Source organism: Vombatus ursinus, unplaced genomic scaffold, assembly GCF_900497805.2.
Source record: "Vombatus ursinus unplaced genomic scaffold, bare-nosed wombat genome assembly UNPS02014802.1, whole genome shotgun sequence".
Taxonomy (NCBI): Eukaryota; Metazoa; Chordata; class Mammalia; order Diprotodontia; family Vombatidae; genus Vombatus; species Vombatus ursinus.
In genome coordinates, this window is record NW_020954580.1 from 23,264,558 (window position 1) to 23,284,382 (window position 19,825).

Genomic DNA, 19,825 nt, shown 5'->3' on the forward strand with positions numbered 1-19,825 from the left:
GGGATACTGGCTAATGGTTACAGTATTCATAATTCTATTCAATTCAGTAAAGATTTTTAAACATCTCTCTACAAAACACTTGTCATAGGACCAACATTTCCTTGACACAGCTTCATTCCCTCTACCTCGAACATGGGAAGGCTTTACCTGAAAGAAGACAAAGCTGGTCTAAGACCATATTGGTCCCAGTTTCCCTGATGAAGCTTCCTGGTCATCTGGGGCATCAAAGGTCCCAGCCTTATGAGATCTAGTCTCCTTAGACTTGGAGAATTTCAGAAGTTCATGGAAGGAAACTTACTCTGCATTTCCATATGGAAATTCCAGTAGAGATGAGAGGGAGAGGGAGTAGAGATGAGTAGAGATGGTTGGTCTCTCCTTACTCCAGTCCATCCTCCACTCATTTGTCAAAATTGAAATTCCTAAAATTAAAATCTGACCCTATCAGTCCTCTATTCATTAACTCCAATGGCTCCCTTTTACCTCAAGGATCAAATATAAAATCCTCTAGCTTTTAAAGTTCTTCATAACCTAGCCCCTTCCTATCTTTCCAGTCTTCCTACACCTAATTCTTCTCCACTGTGATCCAGCAACACTGGCCTCCTGGCCGTTTCTCAACCTGTCACTCCAGCTTCCAGCTCCAAACGTTTTCCCTGGCTGGCCCCTATGCCTGAAATGCTTTTCCTCCTAATCTCTGCCTCCTGGCTTCCCTGCCTTCCTTCAAGTCCCAGCTAAAGTCCTACTTTCCTTTATCTCAGTGCCTTCCATCTGAGATTACTCACAGTTTATCTTGTATGCATCTTGTTTGTACGTAGTTGATTCCATATTGCCTTCCCCATTAGGCTGTGAAATCCTTGAGAGTAGGGACTGTCTTTTGCCTTTCTTTATATCCCCAGCCCTTAGCACAGTGCCTGGCCCATTGTAGAAACTTAATAAATACTAGTTGACTAAGCACTACTCTGTCCTTGTAGCAAGGGCAGCTATATAGTACAGTGGATAGAGTCCTGGGCCCAGTCAAGAAGACTTGAGTTCAGATGTGGTATCAGACACTTACTAGGTGTCTGACCCTGGGCAAGTCACTTAACCCTGTTTGCCTCAGTTCCCTCATCTGTAAAATGAGTTGGAGAAGGGAAATGGCAAACTGTTCCAGTATCTTTGCCAAGAAAATCTCAACAATGGGCTCATGAAGAGTCAGCCATGACTGAAAACAATTAAACATATCCTTGTTGTGTTAGGGAAAAGTAAACTTCCTTGTGGTGATTGTTCAGGGACTTGTAAATACCTTATTTCATCCTAACATTGAAGCTGAACATAGAGTTTGCTGGCATTGGAACTGTACCTCCAATGTCATTCATTCTACTGGTCATTGGAAGTACAAAGATAGATGTGAGACCCCATTCTTAAAGAGATTATAGTATAATAAGAAGTAAGGAAGATAAAGTGTTAAAAATGTATAAATAGTAAAGAATTGGAGACTTTTTTCAAGTTAATATACAGGCAATTCCCACTTTTCCCCACTTTGATCTACCTCTGTCTTTCAATTTCGGAAAAATTATCCAGGATAATAAATTTGGTCCTTCATCACCATCTAATGGTGAAAGTAGATAACTACAGCACTAAAAGTCAGTCAAAGATGGAATAATGAAGTCTCATTTATCATTATTTTCCTCATAAGAGATAGAACATCATCCCCTGCAAAGGTTGTTCTGATTATAAATAATTCCAGTTTTGTATCATCATTATTAAGGCATTCTAGAAGTTGATGTAGCTTTTTACTTCACTGGGAACACTGAGGAATCCAACATGAACTCCTTCAGTTCCCTCTTCCTCTTCTCAGCACCCTCCCATTCTCTCTTCATCTAACTGAACACAGAAGAAATATTCCTGCTAGTTACTAGGACTAATGCCTTTGCCTGAGTCCTTGAACTCATTCTTTTCTGCCTTTCCAGGACCTTTTTCCATCCAGCACCACTTTCTTTCTTCACCTGGTTGCGCTCCTTTGGGCCTTCTCTAATTTCACCATACCCCAGAAAACTCATTCATCATCCTGTAAGATCTTATCAGCCTTGGTACTCTACCTTATCACCACCTCTTAGTTTGGAGAGTAGGACCATGAACTCCAAACCTCCTTTTAAGAAAAGAGCTCAGATCAGGCATCTCCTCATTTCTCACCTGGCTGTATTATGGGGCTCCTGACTGACTGCTCCCTTGCTTTTCAACTTGCTTTTGTGTTTTGTCTTTACCCATTAGATTGTAAGCTCCTTGAGGGTAGGGACTGCCTTTCTCTTTTTGTATTTGTTTCTCCAGTGCTTAGCACAGTGCCTGGCATATAGTAGGTGCCTAACAAGTGTTTGACTATTGACTGTTGTGGTGGGAACTGATATGGGAGCAAAGAAGAGATTCAGAGAAAGTGACCAAAGACTATTTGAGATTAGACAGAAGATTTTTAACTGGGGAAATCAAAGAAGGCTTTATGGAAGAGATGGCATCTAAACAGAGGCTTGAATAAAAGTGGGGATCCTAAAAGGCTAGAAATGAGAAAGAAGTACTTTCAAGCTGGGAGGGTATGCCTGTGTGAATGCATAGAAGCAGATGATAAGCATATTTCAGGGAACAGCTCCTGGTCCACTTTGGCTGAAATGTAGAACGTATGACGGGGGGAAAGGAAGGTTGGAATTAGATCGTGGAGGTATTTAAGTGAGAATCCAAGGGGTTTTTAGTAATTTCTGAAAGCAATAGGGAACTAGTGAAAGTTGTTGAGCAAGGGAATAACATGGTCAAATCTGAACCTTAGGAGAGTTACTTTGGGATTGGCAGAACTAAGATGGTGGAGTTGAAAGTTGATGTGTACTTAAAACAAAACCCAAACTATACTTGATAGATTTATGCAATCTTCTTTTTCTGTCCTTTTGATATATTTTGTTGATGGCTATCAAGCTTGCAATGGACAAAAATATCTAGATCAGCAGAGTATTGTAGATGTGTTTTACCTAGATTTTAGTAAAGTATTTGGTGAAATCTCACTACTCTTGTGGAAAGTATGTCTAAATGTGAACCAGATGGTTATAGAGTGATATAGTTTTAGAACTGGTTGAATGACTGAATTCAAAGAGTTATTGTGAATGTTCAGCGTCAGCTTAGCAGGAGGTATTTGGTTGAGTGTTTCAGGGATCTGTGCTTGGTTGGCCCTGTGCTATTTAACATGTTTTGTCAATGACTTGAATAAAGGAATAGAGAGCGTGCTTACCAGATTTTCAGATGACACAAAGCTGAGCAGGATAGACACATAATGTATGACAGAATCAGGATTCATAAAGGTCTTGATAAGCTAGGTTGAATCTAATAAGATGAAAGTTATTAGGATTAAATATAGTCTTACATTTTGGTTAATAAATCCACTTAACAAGTACAGTATGTGGGAGGTATGATTAGATAGTTGGTCTGAAAAAAATCTGGGGATTTTTGTGGACTGTAAGGTCAATATGAGATAGTAATGGGATGTGGTGACCAAAAAAGGAAATGTGATTTTTGGTCTAATTTAAAAAGTTATAGCTTCCAAGAATAAGGTGGTGATGGTAAAATGTCCTGGTCAGACCATATCTTGAATATTTTGTTCAGTTCCGGTCACAAAAGCTTAAGAAAGACTTTGATAAGCTGGAGAATATCTAGAGGAAGGCAGCTAGGATGGTTAAGGACCTTGAGTCTGTGCCATATGAAGATGAGTTGGACTAAATGATTTTGGAGGTCCCTTCAACTCTGAAATTCTGTTATTCTGTGAGATTGGAGATAGGAAAAGATTAGAGATAAAATGGAGGAGGAATGATTGATGGAACACACTCCTGAAAGAGAGGAGGGATGGTGAGGTGGAAGGCTCAAGGAGAAGGTTTAGCCTTGGAAAAAAGAAGAATCATCTTATTCATTAAGACTGAAACAAAGAGTATGGAGGATGACTTAGAGAGTTTTTAGTTATAGAGGTAATGAGGTGAGGTAACTCATGATGAATGGTTTCCGCTTTTCTCGGTAAAATAGGAGGTAAGTATGCTAACAGAGAGAGGAGAAATGTGCTGTGGAAAATGTGAAAGCAAACTAATCAGAGATGAATAAAAGGATTGCTTTGTAGCAGCTAGGGTTCAGTTGAGGTTTAAATAGCATGAATTTGTAGTGGACTCAGCATTTTTTGACTTCTTCCAGCAGTGTTAAGTGGTAGAGAAGATGCAGTAGAAACATGTTCCAATCTTTTTTTTTTTTTTTGGCCAGCTGATCCATCTTATAGAATCAAAACAGCACAATATATGAAGTATGGAACACAAGCCCTACATAAATGTTAACTTGTGTACTGTACAACTGTAGCATAGATCAGCTGGCATTTTCACTACCACTTAACGCTGCTTGAAGACGTTAAGAAATACAAAGTGTTGTCAGACTTAATGACATCTTCATTCTTTTCTTTGTTGCTGTTTGCTACCACAGCTCTGGGATTACACAGATAAGGATTGTCCCACACTGCCAAGGACGTAAGAGTAGGCCCCAGTCTCTAAGTAGGGATTATTAAATATGCAAGGTCAGCTACTTCATGAGGCAGGCTCCCCCTCCTTGCCTCTCTCTTTTCCTCCTCTACCAGTTGTAATGTTCAGAGATCCCAAAGCTTCAATATGGAAGCAGAGATAACAGATAACAGTTTTTCTCCTCACTAATCACTGCCTTAGAATCCTTGGGACCACCCTTCTCCATTCTCCTTGGCCACGAGGTCCAGGTCCCAGGAGTTCTGTTTACCCCAGCTTACTGGCCACTTCCATCCAGATCTCCTTAGACCCCTCCTCCAGTCACCCCAAACTACTTGGCCACTCCTAGATCCCTTCCACAGTCTTTCTGTATATGAGGTCCATCTTGTCTCCATTAAGATGCTTAGATTCAAGGGGCAGCTAGGTGGCGCAGTGGATAGAGCACTGGCCCTGAAGTCAGGAAGACCTGAGTTCAAATGCGGCCTCCGACCAAACACTTGACACTTACTAGCTGTGTGACCTTGGGCAAGTCACTTAACCCCAATTGCCTAAAAATAAAACACACACACACACACACACACAAAAGATGCTTAGATTCTTATAATCTAGCTACTGCTCAGATTCTTAAAATGTAGCCACTGCTTAGATTCTTATAATCTAACCACTGCTTACCCATGTTCAGACTCCGTAAGAGTCTAGCTAATATGGCGAATCTTCAATAAACCTTGTTTTTGGTTGCAAAAAAAAAATCCTTGGGAAATGAAGAAACTGGTGAAGCATCACCAGGCTATGTCAGAGATAAGATTTCTCTTAAAACTCTTAAATTCTCAACTTAACTAAAAAAACCGAGCATTTCTGCATACAAAGTTGATTATAAAAATGGGATTGTATATGAAACTGTGAATCCCTTTTCCATACCATTTGATCCCCTCCAAATCATTGTGTATTTTTAAATGTTACAATGGCCTTCATCATCATCATCATCATCATTATTACTTCCCTCTCCCTGCTACTACCTCCTTCCTATAAAAATTGGGGGAGAAACCCAGTCCTTTTAACAAATAAATATACTCAAGCAAAACAAATCCATGCTGAGGTCATATCCAAAAATGTATATCTCCCTCTACTCCTTAAATCTATTAACCTCCTTTTAGAGAGTGGGTAACATATTTCATCAAAGGTCCCCCAGAGCTGTGGTTGGTCATTGTATTAATTAGTGTTCTTAAGTCTTTCAAAATTACTTTTCTTTATAGTTTTGTCATTGTATAAACTGTTCTTCTGGTTCTGCTTATTGCACTCTATATCATTTCAATCAAGTCTTCATAGATTTCTCTGACATTCTCTCTCTCTCTCTCTCTCTCTCTGTCTCTCTCTCAATGTGAGGCAGTTGGGGTTAAGTGACTTGCCCAGAGCCACACAGAATGTTATGTGTCTGAGGCTGGATTTGAACTTAGGTCTTCCTGACTCCAGGGGTGGTGCCCTTTCCACTGTGCCACCTAGCTGGTCATTGTTCAGTTTCATTTTTGTTATTGAATACTTAATTTGATTTGACTGAATTGATTCTTTATTCTGGCTCCCCCTGGAAAAGAGCAAAGTAAGCATTTAATGCTAGCCAACTGACTGAAATGCTTTTGGCAACTAATTCACCTCATAGTTACTCTAAATACTAATAAACATTATGTTATATATTATGTTATATATAACAGTATATCCTAGTAAACATTATCATAGAGCCCCCATTCATTTTGCAAATCCTTATGATTGGCCAAATTTTCAAAGATTCAGTGACACCATTTAAAATGGTATCATTGAATTAATTTTTTCAAGTAAAGGGGAAAAAATCAATTCAATAAAAAATGAAATTTTGACCAAGTAAAGGGAGGAAAAACTTGTATTCCCATAATAAATAATGAACTATGTAAATATTTGTAATTTTTTTTTGGTCTGGATTTATGATTTCATTGATGAATGAAACTCCTGATTCCTTGAAACAACTCTTGGTGAAGAAACTCCCTCTACCAATGAAGATCAGTAACTCTTTGGCAATTTATAATCTTGTATAGTTGCCTGAAACAGTGAGAGGTTAAGTGACTTGGCCAAGGTAATAAAACCAATATATGTTATAGGTCAGACTTGAACTCAAGGTTTTCCAATTCTAAGGCTGGTTCTCTATCAACTTATTCCTATTGTTCCTCTTACAGTATATTATCACCTGGTGTGCAAGTACTTGATTATATCAGTTCTATTTACATTTTAGCCTGTTTTCAATTCTTGTCCAATTTCTCATCAGTGATCAGAACATACATTTTTAAAAGGTAATAATGGTTTAGTTAATATCTTTAACTTCTTGATTTATCATTTTAAAGAAACTGCCTTCAGTTGATCAGTAAGGGTTAATATTTATTATTCCAAAGTTTAATACTGATCTTTTTTTCATAGTCACTTCATGGATTCCTTTGGGACCCCTAAATCAGAAGATGACCAGTCAGTAGTCAGCAGAATGCAAAAGAAATACTGGAAAACCAAACAGGTCCTAATCAAAGCAACAGGAAAAAAAGAGGATGAGCACGTAGTAGCATCTGATGCAGAGCTGGATGCCAAACTAGAGGTAAATATAAGAATTCCATGAATGCAAAAGCATAGAACTAGTTAGTAGGCAACTTGAAACAAGTGGACCCTGAGGTAGGGTGTGTAATCTTATAGTGTGAATCTGTCATATCAGAAGTAACTGAGACTTTTCTGTTAAGTTATATTCTTGATGTGTGGGAGATCATTGTGTATCTCAGTAAGGATTTCTTAATTTTTAAAAATGTTTTGTTTCAAACAGATGCCACATTCTCTTGTGAATTGGCAAGTAAAGACAATAATAATCATGGAATGACAAATATGTCTATCATTAAACCTGTAAACCTAAGTTCTCTGTACTTTACATAAATCCCTAACTGGAACTAAATTAATGACAAATTTGAATTATAGAATATTCTTTTAAAGAAATGTTTATTACTTTTAGGGGTTTGTAATAATTTAAATTGACTGTTAAAAAGTATTTCCAAACAGTATACTTACTGGATGTTGATAAGTTGATAACTTGTTTATAATCAGCACCATTTGCAATAAAAATCATTAATAAATAAAAATCCTTGAAACAGTTTCTTTTAATAAGTAGGTCAATTATGATTCCTGAAAAGTTTTTTTTAGTATTAATTTTCTTAGCATTTTCTTCATATTCCTAAATGTAAACTTCAATTCAGGCCACAATGACTGAGGAATTGGTAGAGTCTGAATTATTGAGCTTTTAATGTGTGTGTGAAATAAAACATACTTTGAGTAGAATAGGGAAGGTAAAAAAGATATGGGAACTTTTATTTGATGTCTTTTAATTTTCAACTTTGTTCCCACAAAAGTATAATTTTTGGGGGAAGGGTCCTTTTCTATAACTGAATTGTGTCTAGCTGCTAGTTTTTTAAAAGTTTTATTGATGCTTTTGTGTTTTTATGTAATTTTCTGTTGTACTAACCCACGAAATCCCCCCTTTTAACATAGAAAAAAATTAAGCAAAACCAACCAACATAACATCTGCTTCTGACAACACATGCAACACTCTATCCATAATCCCAACCTATCTTCTGAGAGAAGGGAAGTACGTTTCTGTATCATAAATTGAACCTTCATCTAATTCTAGACTGGTTGGGTACTATTTAGCAGCTGTCCAAGAACTCTCTTTTCTACCTATAATGTTTGTTTGTTTGTTTGTTTTAAGATCAAACTATATCTTTTAAAATTGTCACTGTAAGTGTAGTTGTAGGTTCCAAAAACAATTCATATTTTTGGTTCTGATGAAAAATTGACTATTTTATTGATTGTTTTACTTCCATCCAGATAGCAATTATTTTGTTAATTCTTTTTTTAAACAAGTAATCAAAATCAAGCATCAGAAGAACAGAGAAACTGAATTTCAAAGGATTCTACATAATAGTAACATTGATTCATAATAGCCATGAACAAATAAATACTATTAACTATAATTATCTCTGATAATCAAAGCAGGAGATTTAGTAACTACTATAGTAATGAGAGCTTTATTAAACCCAGCTTTATAAAACCCAAAGTGTGTTACTTTTTCAGTATGAGTTTCTCTGTAAAACCTATGGTCGTCCACACAGAGTGAAATAAAAGATTTTTGTAGACAACTACAAAAAAGAGTGCACGCTTGTATTTCAATTTTATATGCACATCCTCTGCAGCCTAATATAGTAACTCATAGTTATAAAGGAAATTAGTGATGTGAAAAGTAGTAAATAGAAGATAATGCTGAAGTCACTTATAGTTGATATTGCAATATGTTGTAAAATTTTTGCAGCATTATTATCTCCCTAATTTTTGCTTATTAAAATCAATTTGTTTTCCTGAAATACTCGTCAGCTATGCCTTGAAGGGAAGCTCAGCTGCAACTAAATTTTTTCTATGCATACTTGTATATTTTTTGTTTATTAAGATTTGATGAAATTAAGTGTGATTTGAGTGAAGTTGCTATTGTAGTGCTTAGAGGCTTTATGTTGGGAGAAGGAAAACTCAACTGCCTATTTTCGTGTGTCTGTTACTCTAGGAAGTAAAACTAGAACTCAGGTATGATGAAGGACAATTGACATAATGCTTCAAAGAAAATGTCCATTTGTGAAATATTTTCTTTTTTAAATTTTTTTTATTAATTTATTTTAATTTATCAACAATTACTTCCATAAGCTTTTGAGTTTTAAATTTTTCTCCCCCTCCCTCCCTACCTCCCTCCCCAAAATGGTATGCAATCTAATATAGGCTATACATATACATTCCTATTAAACATATTTTCACATTAGTGATGTTGTAAGTAAGATTTAGAACTAATAGGAGGAACCACCAGAAAGAGGAAACAAAACACAACAGAAGAAAAAAATAGTCAAACTCCATAGTTCTTTCTTTGGATGTGGATAGCATTTTCCATCATGAGGCTTTTGGAGATATCTTAGATCCTTGTATTGCTGAGAGGGGTTAAGTCTATCAAAGTCAGTCATCACTCAATGTGGCTGTTACTGTGTACAACATTCTCCTGGTTCTGCTCACTTCACTCAGCATCAAACCATACAAGTCTTTCCAGGTTTATCTGAAGTCTACCTGTTCATAATTTCTTATAGCACAATAGTATTCCATTACATTCATATATCACATTCACAATTACGATTACTATCTGTGTCTTTCTCACCATCCTTTTTCCCCCCTCTTTATGCTTTTCTTTCTCCTTTCTCCTTTTCCCTCCTCACTAATGTTTGCTTTTGACCATCGCCTCCCTCAGTCCCACCTCCCTTCTATTAGCCCCCTCCCTTTTCTTTCTCCTTTTCCCTCCTACTGCCTATAAGGCATGTTAGATTTCTATACCTAACTGATTATGTTATTCCCTTCTTGAGCCAAATCTGATGAGAGTAAGGTTCAAACAATGCTCATCTCCCGCCCTTCTTTCCCTCTGCTGTAATAGGTTTTTGTGCCTTTTCCTGTGATTTACCCTTGTCTGTCTCCTCCTTTCCTTTTCTCTCAGTACATTTTCTTAGATCAGATTAATTCACTTACTTGGATCCATTTAACCTTCTTGATTAGATTTTTTCATTATTACATCAAAGTCAATTTATACCCACCCCCTTTATAGTATACCCCTTTTACATTGTGTAATAACGATATAGTTCTCAAGAGTTATAAGTGTCATCTTTCCTTCTATGGATGTAAACAGTTTGCCCTTATTAATAACATGTTGTTTCTTTCTGTCCAGTTTACCTTTTTATGTCCCTCTTGAGTCATGTATTTGAAGATCAAATTTTCTGTTGAGCTCTGGTCTTTTTATCAGGAAGGTATGGAAGTACCCTATTTCATTGAATATCCATCTCCTCCCCTGAAAAATCATGCTCATTTTCGCTGGGTAGTTAGTTGATCCTTGATTGTAATCCAAGCTCCTTTGCCTTATGGAATATCATATTCCACGCCCTATGGTCTTTTAATGTAGAAGCTACAAGGTCCTGTGTAATCCTGACTGTGGTTCCATGATATTTAAATTGTTTGTGAAATATTTTCTGACTGATATTTTGTATCTTTTTATAGTTCTTTAAACTGATATCCAAATAAAATTTATTTTTCAAGGTTTTTCACTCCATTCAAGACACATGTACTGAACTTCTGAAGATTATTGAGAAATATCAGCAAAGACTCAATGGTATGCAAGCATAGATATTTATATCATGCTGATTAAATACTACTATTTTTAAATGGAATTTTAAAAGTTGTTTTCTATTTAAAAATTAAAAATTTCATTTGAATGTTAAATGAGATGTCTAATTTGCTAAAATAATTTTTAGTGGTTTTAGGTAACAAAGAATCCTATTCTCTCCAAATAAATGTAACTGATTGATGCTAAGATTATTGATTGCCTAATCTATGCTGTCATAGCATATCGTCAGTGTACTCTACATCTATTACCTATCAGTTATGGAGTTCAAGATCCTCATCCCCTAGGTAGATATCACTCCACAGTGCATAACCCAGGTCGGGGAGCCAATAGGTCTGTTACACGGTTGATGTTATATAGGCTTGAACTGAACTGTACTGAATCCTACTTACAATGCTGGAAAGAAAAAAAAATTCCCTCTGATATAAAACTCCATTCAAAATAGAGATCAGAACTCTCTGGCCTGAGAGAATTAATGGGATGCAACTCACTTCTATAGAGACAGTTTCTTTTGGTTGATAGAAATAAAATTTTGAGAGAAACTTAATTAATCTTTCTCTTTTTTATAAATTCCTAGTTTTTCTCATATATCCTATTTTTCTAATTTTTATTATGCTTTTCTATGTTCCCTCTTTAGCTCAAGTAATTATTTAGTTTTTAAAAATCATTGGAAATTAAATTTTAGATCAAATAATATTCTCCACTAAATTCCTCTGTTAATCTTCCTCTGCATTCAGTCAACCAATAAGCATTTATTAAGTTCCTACTTCGTTTCAAGTGCTTTCTAGTCATCGGGGGTAGAAAAACAAAAGTGACACAACCCCTCTCTTCAAGTAGATTACATTCTGTTGGGGGAGACAACATGTACATATACAAACATGGAGAATATATGCAGAACAAAGATGGGATAGTTTTGAGAAGGGGGCTTCATGTAGAAAGTAGCACTTGAAGGCGGGCATGGATGGCGTGAGTGACAGCTGAGCCGAGAGACTTAGGGAGAGGAGCGGCTAGTGGGCTGGGATTGCAGAGCTCTCGAGTGGAGGGAAGCAAAGTATAAGAAGCCTGGGTGAGCGGGAGTAAGAACAGTAATAACGGCTTGCACTTAAGGACTTTAAAGCACTTTTATGTGTTATCTCATTGCGTGTTCACAAATCTGTGAGGCAGTTGCTGTTATTATCTCCATTTTATAGGTGAGGAAATTGAGAGTGAAGGAGTTTAAATTAAGACTTTTCCTGGGCCACAGAGCGGGTAATGTTGGAAGGGACCATGCTGAGGAAAGCGTTAAATGGCAGAGTTTATCTTTGATACTAGAGGTAATCCGAGCCCCTCACGTTTATTAGATAGTGGTGGGGACGATTCTAGGAGGATTACTGTGGCAGCTGTGTGGAAGATGGACTGGAATGAGGAGACATAATGTGAAGAGTTCAGTTAGGGGGCTCTTAATACAGTGAGTGAGAGGTGATGAGGTGGGTGGTTGTGTGAGTGGACAGAAGAGGTTGTATGCAAGGGGGTTTTGTAGACTGAAATGGCAAGATTTGACGTGAAAATGAGGGGTCAATACTTATTTTGTGAACCGGGGTGACTGGAAAGTTAGGGTACCCATGACAGAAATGGAATAGTTCAGAAAAGAGTTGGAGAGGCAATAAAATATGCTTTAGATAGGTTGAGATATGTGTTTGGAGATGTCCAGTAGGCATTTGGACTAGAACTCAGGAGAGATCAGGGCAGGTAGGTGGTGCAATGGATAGAACACCAGGCCTGGAGTCAGGAGGACCTGAATTCAAATCTGGCCTCAGACCAGACACTTGCTATTTACTAGCTGTGTGACCCTGGGCAAATCACTTAACCCCGATTGCCTCACACACCAAAAAGAAAAAAGAAAGAAAAAGAAAAAAAAAAGAGAGAGACCAGGGCTGGATATGTAAATCTGGGAGTCATCTACAGATGATTGTATGTAGATAATTGAATCCACAGGAATTGATAAAGTTGTGAAGTTTGGATTCAAACTTTATTTTTTTGGGGGGGGCTAGGCAATGGGGTTAAGTGACTTGCCCAGGGTCACGCAGCTAGTAAGTATTTTTTGTGTGTCTGAGGTCGGATTTGAACTCAGGTCCTCCTGAATCCAGGGCTGGTGCTCAATCCACTGTGCCACCTAGCTGCCCCCAGATTCAAACTTTAGAACAAATTCTGTGAAATTTGGATTCAGTCAAGTGGCCACACTTGAGGACCTAGAAGGCTACACGTGGCCTCAAGGCCTCAGGTTCCCCATCCCTGGTATAGACAGAAAAGAGAAGAGGGTCCAGGGAAGAGCCCAGTTAGTAGATGTGACACTGATGGTTATCTATCATAAGTGACAGAGAACCAATGATCTGAGAGGTACAAAGAGAACCAGGAAAGGGCAGTGTTATAAAAATCCAAAAAAAAAAGAGGCTTTATAGGAGGAGTGGGTGGTCACCAGAATGAAATGCAGCAGAGAAAGATGAAGATTGGGAAAAGGCCATTAAATATGGCAATTAAGAAATCTTTAGCAACGTTTGATGGAACAGTTTCAATTGAGTGATAAGGTTGGAAGGCATATTGCAAAGGGTTTAGAAGAGAATGAGAGGAGAGGAAGCCGAGATACCAAATGTGGATGAAAGGAAGCGAGATATAGGAAGGCAGCTGGTGGAGGTGTGGAGAGCTAGTGAGGGACGCTTGGGTGTGTTTGAAGAGAGCAGGGAAGGAATCGATAGAATATCGAAGAGAGTGGATGATTGTGGGAGAAATATGCTGTGCATCTTTTAAACTCGGTCTTTTGAAGATCACTGGTGTTGGCTCAGCAATCACATTTGCCTTTTTTTAGTTTGTTGTAATCATTTTTGCAAATCTTTAACATTTTTCTTGTTTGCAGTCTTTCTGTTTTCACCTTGAATGCTATTGAGATGATTTGTTTCAGTATCTTGCTAAGCTTTCTGTAAACTAGTTTTACACTCTACTGTTTCTGCCTTATGACATACTACTGCTCATACTTATCCATTATCTTTCCAAGTAAGATTTTACAGATGAGTTTATATTCTGATTCAGTGTTACCTTTGGCAACTATCTCTTTCTATTTGTCAAGTCAAATGTTTGTTGACTGAGGCACTTTCTAGGCTCTTTTGATCATCTTATGGCAATTCATTTACATTAGCTTAACTTTTGGATGAAATTATTATAGTTGATATCAATGTCATTTCTATTATCCATTTCTCATTTTTAATTTCAAGTTTGTTTCAATAATTCAGGGTTAAATATTATTGTATAACCTATCCTTTTCTCATTACTACTCTTTCTTGTTTATCACAAGTTCCAATCTTAGCTCTAAGCTGACTATGGGATAACTCTGGTGTCCACAATAAGTCTTTTCCTGTTTGTTAATATGTAGGCATTTAAATTCTTTGTGATATTGTTTGGTGCTTGCCATATCTAGAGCCTACCAATTTTTTATTTCAAAAAAGTGCTTGTGATGTAAAGGCTTCTGTTTAATCTACAAGTCTTTGGTTACTCTCATTTCTTTTTCCTGAACCATACTTTCCGATATATTTTTCTCCATTTTCTCATTTTCCCACCTTTGCATGGAGGCCACCAAGTATCAGAGTGTATATTGATTTGATTTAAAGGGTCTTATCAAGTTCTTTGTAGAAATTCTCCACTATTTTGCCTCAACATCTGATATTGGTGTATAAACTGCAATTATTTTCTTGGTAACCTTTTTGCAAATATGTATCATTAGTGCTGCAATCTGTGATGACCAAATGTCCCTCGAAATAATATTTCTTGTAGCCTTAGGGCATATAATAATCCATTCCACCAACTTCTTTCTTTGCCTTTATGAAGGAGTACCTTAAAATGACCCACCCTATTTAGCTATAACTTCTTTCTTTTTTCTGATTTCCTTTACAACAAGGAAGTCAAGACTAATATGATTTAGCTTCTATAGTAATATGTCCAATCTTTGGTCATTGGACAGAGATTTCACATTTAGAATACCAACAGGCAAATTAAAATTTGTTGATGGTCTAAAAACTGATTTTTAGCATCCTCTTACTCCTTTCTCAATTTGTTGTTACTGTCATTGCAAAGTGGAAGGGCACAGGACTGAGGATCATTTAAAATTTTTCTTTATTTTGTGTATTGCCATGGCCCCCAAAAAAAGTTTGAACACTAGGTGGCCAGCCTACTGAAATTGATATTCATTCATAATGATTGTTCTTTGGTATTCCAAGATTCTGAAGTGTCCTCTGAATTACTCAATTAAATTTAATTCATTTTGATTCAGTAACCTAGAATGTTTAAGGCACTGTGGAAACAAATGAAAATGACAGTTTGTGCCTTGTCTTCAAGAAGCTTACAGTATAATAGAGGACATATGATGTAAAGTGGAATGTCATAACAGCAAAAGAAAAATCCAGAAAAATTCTTGTAAGAAAATCTGAGGAGAGAGGGTTCCCTGACCCCAGCTAGGGTAATCAGGAAAGACTTTTATAGAAGAGTCCACACCATAGATGGAGAAAGCAGAGAAAAATTTTGATAGACCAAGATGAAATCATAGTGTTTCCAAGCATTGGATTTTTTGTTTTCCTTTTTAGCTTTTTCAAAGGGATATTTGCTTTGCAAATATAGAAAGGACAAAGGTACAAGCATTTCCCCCCAGCTCATGGGGGTGCACTCTCCCCTATACCACCAAGGGCCCTGAGAAGGATGGGCTTAAACTTAATGCAGTTTCTACATGGCATTCACCATACCAAATTCAGCTTCCAATTGAAGAATGACTCATGCATGTATGAGTCCATATCTCGGTTATGCTGGCCTGGGTCCTCAGAGATTTTTCTTTGATTGGCTGGCCACCAAACCTGGCATGGATGGTGGCGGTTCACTCACCTGACCTTTCAAAGTTCACACGGTCCCAGCCACATGCAATTGTTGTTGTTGTTCAGTTGTGTCCGACTCTTCATGACCCCATTTAAGGTTTTCTTGGAACGACGCTGGAGTGATTTGCCACTTCCTCCTCCAGCTCATTTCACGGAAGAGGCAACTGAGGCAAACAGGGTTTAAGTGACTTGCCCAGGGTTACACAGCTAGTAAGTGTCCGAGGTTACATTTGAACTCAGGTCTTGCTGACTCCAGACTCAGCACTCTATCCACTGTGCTCTACCTGTCCCAGCCATATCCAATACTCTCTGTCTGAAAAAGTAAAGATTAAATACAAAGTGGCTCAGGCCATAGGCTTATAGGCACGGCCCCCATTTTGGCCTCATATATGGAGGGCTATGGACTTTCCTTTTACCATGTTGTCTCTCTCCAATCCAAACAGCAGCTAGTCAGGAAAGAGACCAAGGGCTCAAGCATTGTAAATAGCCTGCACAAGTACACAGAGATAAGAGAAGCAGGATGAGATTAGGGTACAGCTAGCAGCCTAGTTTGGTATGAATGTGTAGTACCTGAAGAGAGAGTAATATGAAATAAGATTGGAAAGTTAGGTTGGCACCAGATTTTGTTTCTTTTTTTTAATTCAATTTTTTTCAGTTATTCAAAGTCTACCTTCTCTCTCTCCTGCTTCCTCCCTCTCCCCAACCCCCTGAATTGAGAAAGAAAGGAAAACAAAACCCCAGTTACAAACATGTCTAATCAAGTGAAAAAAGATTCCCACATTGGCCATTTCCAAAAAAATTGTGTCTCAATTTGTACTCTTGGGTAGACGTATCAGAAGGTGGGTCACATGATTCATCTTAAGTCTTCTGGAGTGCTAGTTGATCTTTGTTTTGTTTTGATCAGCATTCCTGAGTCTTTCAAAGTTGTTTGTCCTTATGGTATTTTTGTCATTTTATAAATTGTTGTCTTGGTTCTGCTCTAATTCACTCTTCATCAGTTCATACAGTTCATGCCAGCTTTCTCTGAAACCACTCCCTTCACTATTTCTTATGGCTAGATTGTCATTAATATGAGTTCAAATAATGAGAAATTCATTTCAGGGTGGATTAGAAAATGATACCAAGGTACATTTAATGCAAGCTACAATTTAGTTAATGTGACATGTGTGATCTTGTTGAAGCTTTTAACAAACCCCTACTTTGTCAGTCTGCACTTGGCTATTGTCACATGTGTGTGGAATGTGCTCCTGTGTGCCATGTATTGCATTAATTTAAAAAAAAAGAACTGTTAACAAATGGACAAAAGGAAGAATACTTCAGAATACTGCAAGCACAAAAAAGAAGAAACTTGTTATGTTACATTATAGCAGAAGTTGATGTGATTGAACAGAATGAATGTGGTTATAGTAACTTTAAAATAGGATGAGATACTAGATGCTTGAATTTATGGTATGCAATGTTTTAAAACATACAGGTGAAATAAAAGAAAAGGCAAATTTGCACCAGTTTTTTTGTGGTTTGCAAACAAGGAACAGAAGTGTCAACAGTGGCAGAAGGGAAGCATCTTTTGTATGTATAGATTGAAGATTGCAATAAAAAATGCATTCATGTTAGCAGAGCAGCCAGTCAGGAAGAAAGCTTCAAGTTTACGTAAAGAGGTAAAAGAAAGTAAGAATAAAGTGGATAGGGAAGAAACTTACTACAAGAGTTGTTTGCTTTAAAAATCAAGTTTAATTGCATAACATTAAAATTGCTGGAGAGGTGGCCAGAGCACATGAGTTTGCAGCAGCTAAATATTCTGATGTTTTGAAGAAAATAATTAAAGAAGGTGGATACACAGATCAATATATTTTTAATGTTAATGAAATAGGCTTATTCTGGATTCCTGAACTTTAATTTTTTTCTCAATTACATGTAAACAAAAATTTTTGACATTTTTTTTTGAGTTCCTTTTTCTCTCCTTCCCTCCTCATACCCTTCCCTGAGAAGGTAAGCAGTTTGATATAGATCATACATGTGTGGTCATGCAAAACATTTCCATATTAAGCATGTTGTAAAGGAAAATGCAGACCAAAAAAACCCATCCCCCCCAAAATACACTTCAATCTGCATTCAGACTCCATCAGTTCTTTCTTTGGAAAAGGAGAGCATTTTTCATCATAAGTCCTTCAGAATTGTCTTAGATCATTGTATTGCTGAGAGTAGCTGTCATTCACAGTTGATAAACATGTTACTGTGTACAATGTTCTCCTAGTTCTGCTTATTTTACTTTGCATCAGTTCATGTAAGTCTTCCCACATTTTTCTGAAAGCATCCTGCTCATCATTTCTTACAGCACAGTAGTATTCCATCACAGTCATATACCGCAGCTTGATCAGCCATTCCCCAATTAATAGGCATCTATTCAATTTCCTTTTCTTTGCCACCACAAAAAGAGCTGCTGTAAATATTTTTGTACACATAGGTCCTTTTCCTTTTCACTCTTTGGAATATAGACCTAGTCATATTATTGCTGGGTCAAAGGGGACACATAGTTTTATAGCCCTTTGGGCATAATAAATTTCATATTTAAGAAAGAAAAAACACAACCCAGATTTAATGTATCTAAGGATTGCCTAACTTCTACTGGAAGATAATGCAAAAGAGGATTTTAAGTTCAAATTATTCCTTTCTTTTAATTGGTCTTGAAATCCTTTGGCTCTGAGAAGCTACAACCATTGATTGCTTCCAGGTCTTTGGCAATCACATAAAGCATAGGCAACTAAAGCGATTTCTGAAGACTGGTTTTCAAGTTATTTTACTGTAGCTGCTGAAAAATATTGCAAGGACAGCTATCAATTTAGAGCATTTCTGATTTTAAATAATGCCCCAGGTCATCCAACTATACTTGGTTCATTGTATGCTTCTCTCAAATCTCGAACTGGGAAATCCTCCTCTCTATTTCCTAATCAACCTCCAGTCTTGTTCCTCACTTCTCTTTTACTTTACCCATATTATCACCTCAGTCCCTCCATATTCTCCCAGTCTAACAACTCTTTTCACATTCCTCCTTAAATCACCTAGTTATAATGTTCTCTTGTACATCCTGATCCCCTTTGACCTACCATTTTCACGTACATAGAGATACTAATTTGGCATGGGGGAGCAAATGACGTTGCCAAAGAAAAAAGAGAGAGATGGAGAAAAAGGTAAGGATAACATCTTGGGAGAAACATACATTGGCTAGGAGGAGGAAGATGAACCAGCAAAGGAGACCTGGAAGGAACAGTTAGAAAGGAGGGGGAAAAGGAAAAGTAAGTGCTAGAGATGCCAAGGAAAGAGTGGCCATTGGATTTTTTTAACCCCTTAGACTCTTTTCCTGCAATCAATAGGAAATTTCTAGGTGTTTGTAACAGCACCCTAAGTGGTGTAGTGGGTTTGAATGCAAAGGAAGAATTGCAATTTAGAGAGCTAGGGCCATATTGCACAATGGCAGTGAACAAATTTTCCCTCAGGAGCCACGCAAACATGGGAAAAAGAAGGCGTTTTCTAAGATGCAGTAATTCATTGATGGATCTCTGTGTGGTTTAGAACCGTGGGTTCTTAGGTTATATCATATCATTGTAGATAAATGTGTATTTTAGTTTTGTTTTTTTATGCACTGGAGTAAAATAATTGTGCTAACTAGCATTTTTTACTGTCCTAGCTATATCTGAAGAAGAACATGAGCTTGGGTTCTTTTTAAAGTTTCAAGCAGAACAGGATATAACTCAAGCTGGCAAAATGATGGATGCCACTGGCAAGATGCTCTGTTCTTCAGCCAACCAAAGGTTTTCTTTTAAATCAGTGTTTTCTTCATCTTTATCATATTTGGTATACTTAATATTATATTGTAAGACACATAATACAAGTATAATAGGGAAATTATAATGTAGCATATGAGTATATTATAAACATTCCATGCTATTATTGTTGCCTTTAAAATAGTTATTTTCAAAAACATTGAAATCATCAGTAGTTTGTTCTCTATAAGCAGAGTTTGGTATTGAATTTAAATTTCTCTGATAATTTTATATAATTAAGATATAAATATGGCATTAATATTTTAATAGTCTGCCCTATTAAATATGTAATTATTTACATGTAGTTATTTATAAAACTTCGTAGTTTTCTTTTTTGACTTACTTTGAATGTAAAAATAATTTTCCTTT

General features: G+C 36.9%; 1 protein-coding gene across 1 annotated transcript in view; it reads left to right on the forward strand.

Moving 5' to 3' along the window:
* The first annotated feature begins 6,945 nt into the window (after positions 1-6,945).
* The window catches only part of ICA1L (islet cell autoantigen 1 like), a 42,537-nt gene continuing 29,657 nt past the window's right edge, over positions 6,946-19,825 (forward strand). Inside the window, exons 1-3 of the mRNA XM_027873795.1 lie at positions 6,946-7,107; positions 10,662-10,734; positions 19,321-19,444. Coding sequence (XP_027729596.1) covers positions 6,946-7,107; positions 10,662-10,734; positions 19,321-19,444 — 359 coding nt within the window. The remainder of the gene's footprint in view (positions 7,108-10,661; positions 10,735-19,320; positions 19,445-19,825) is intronic.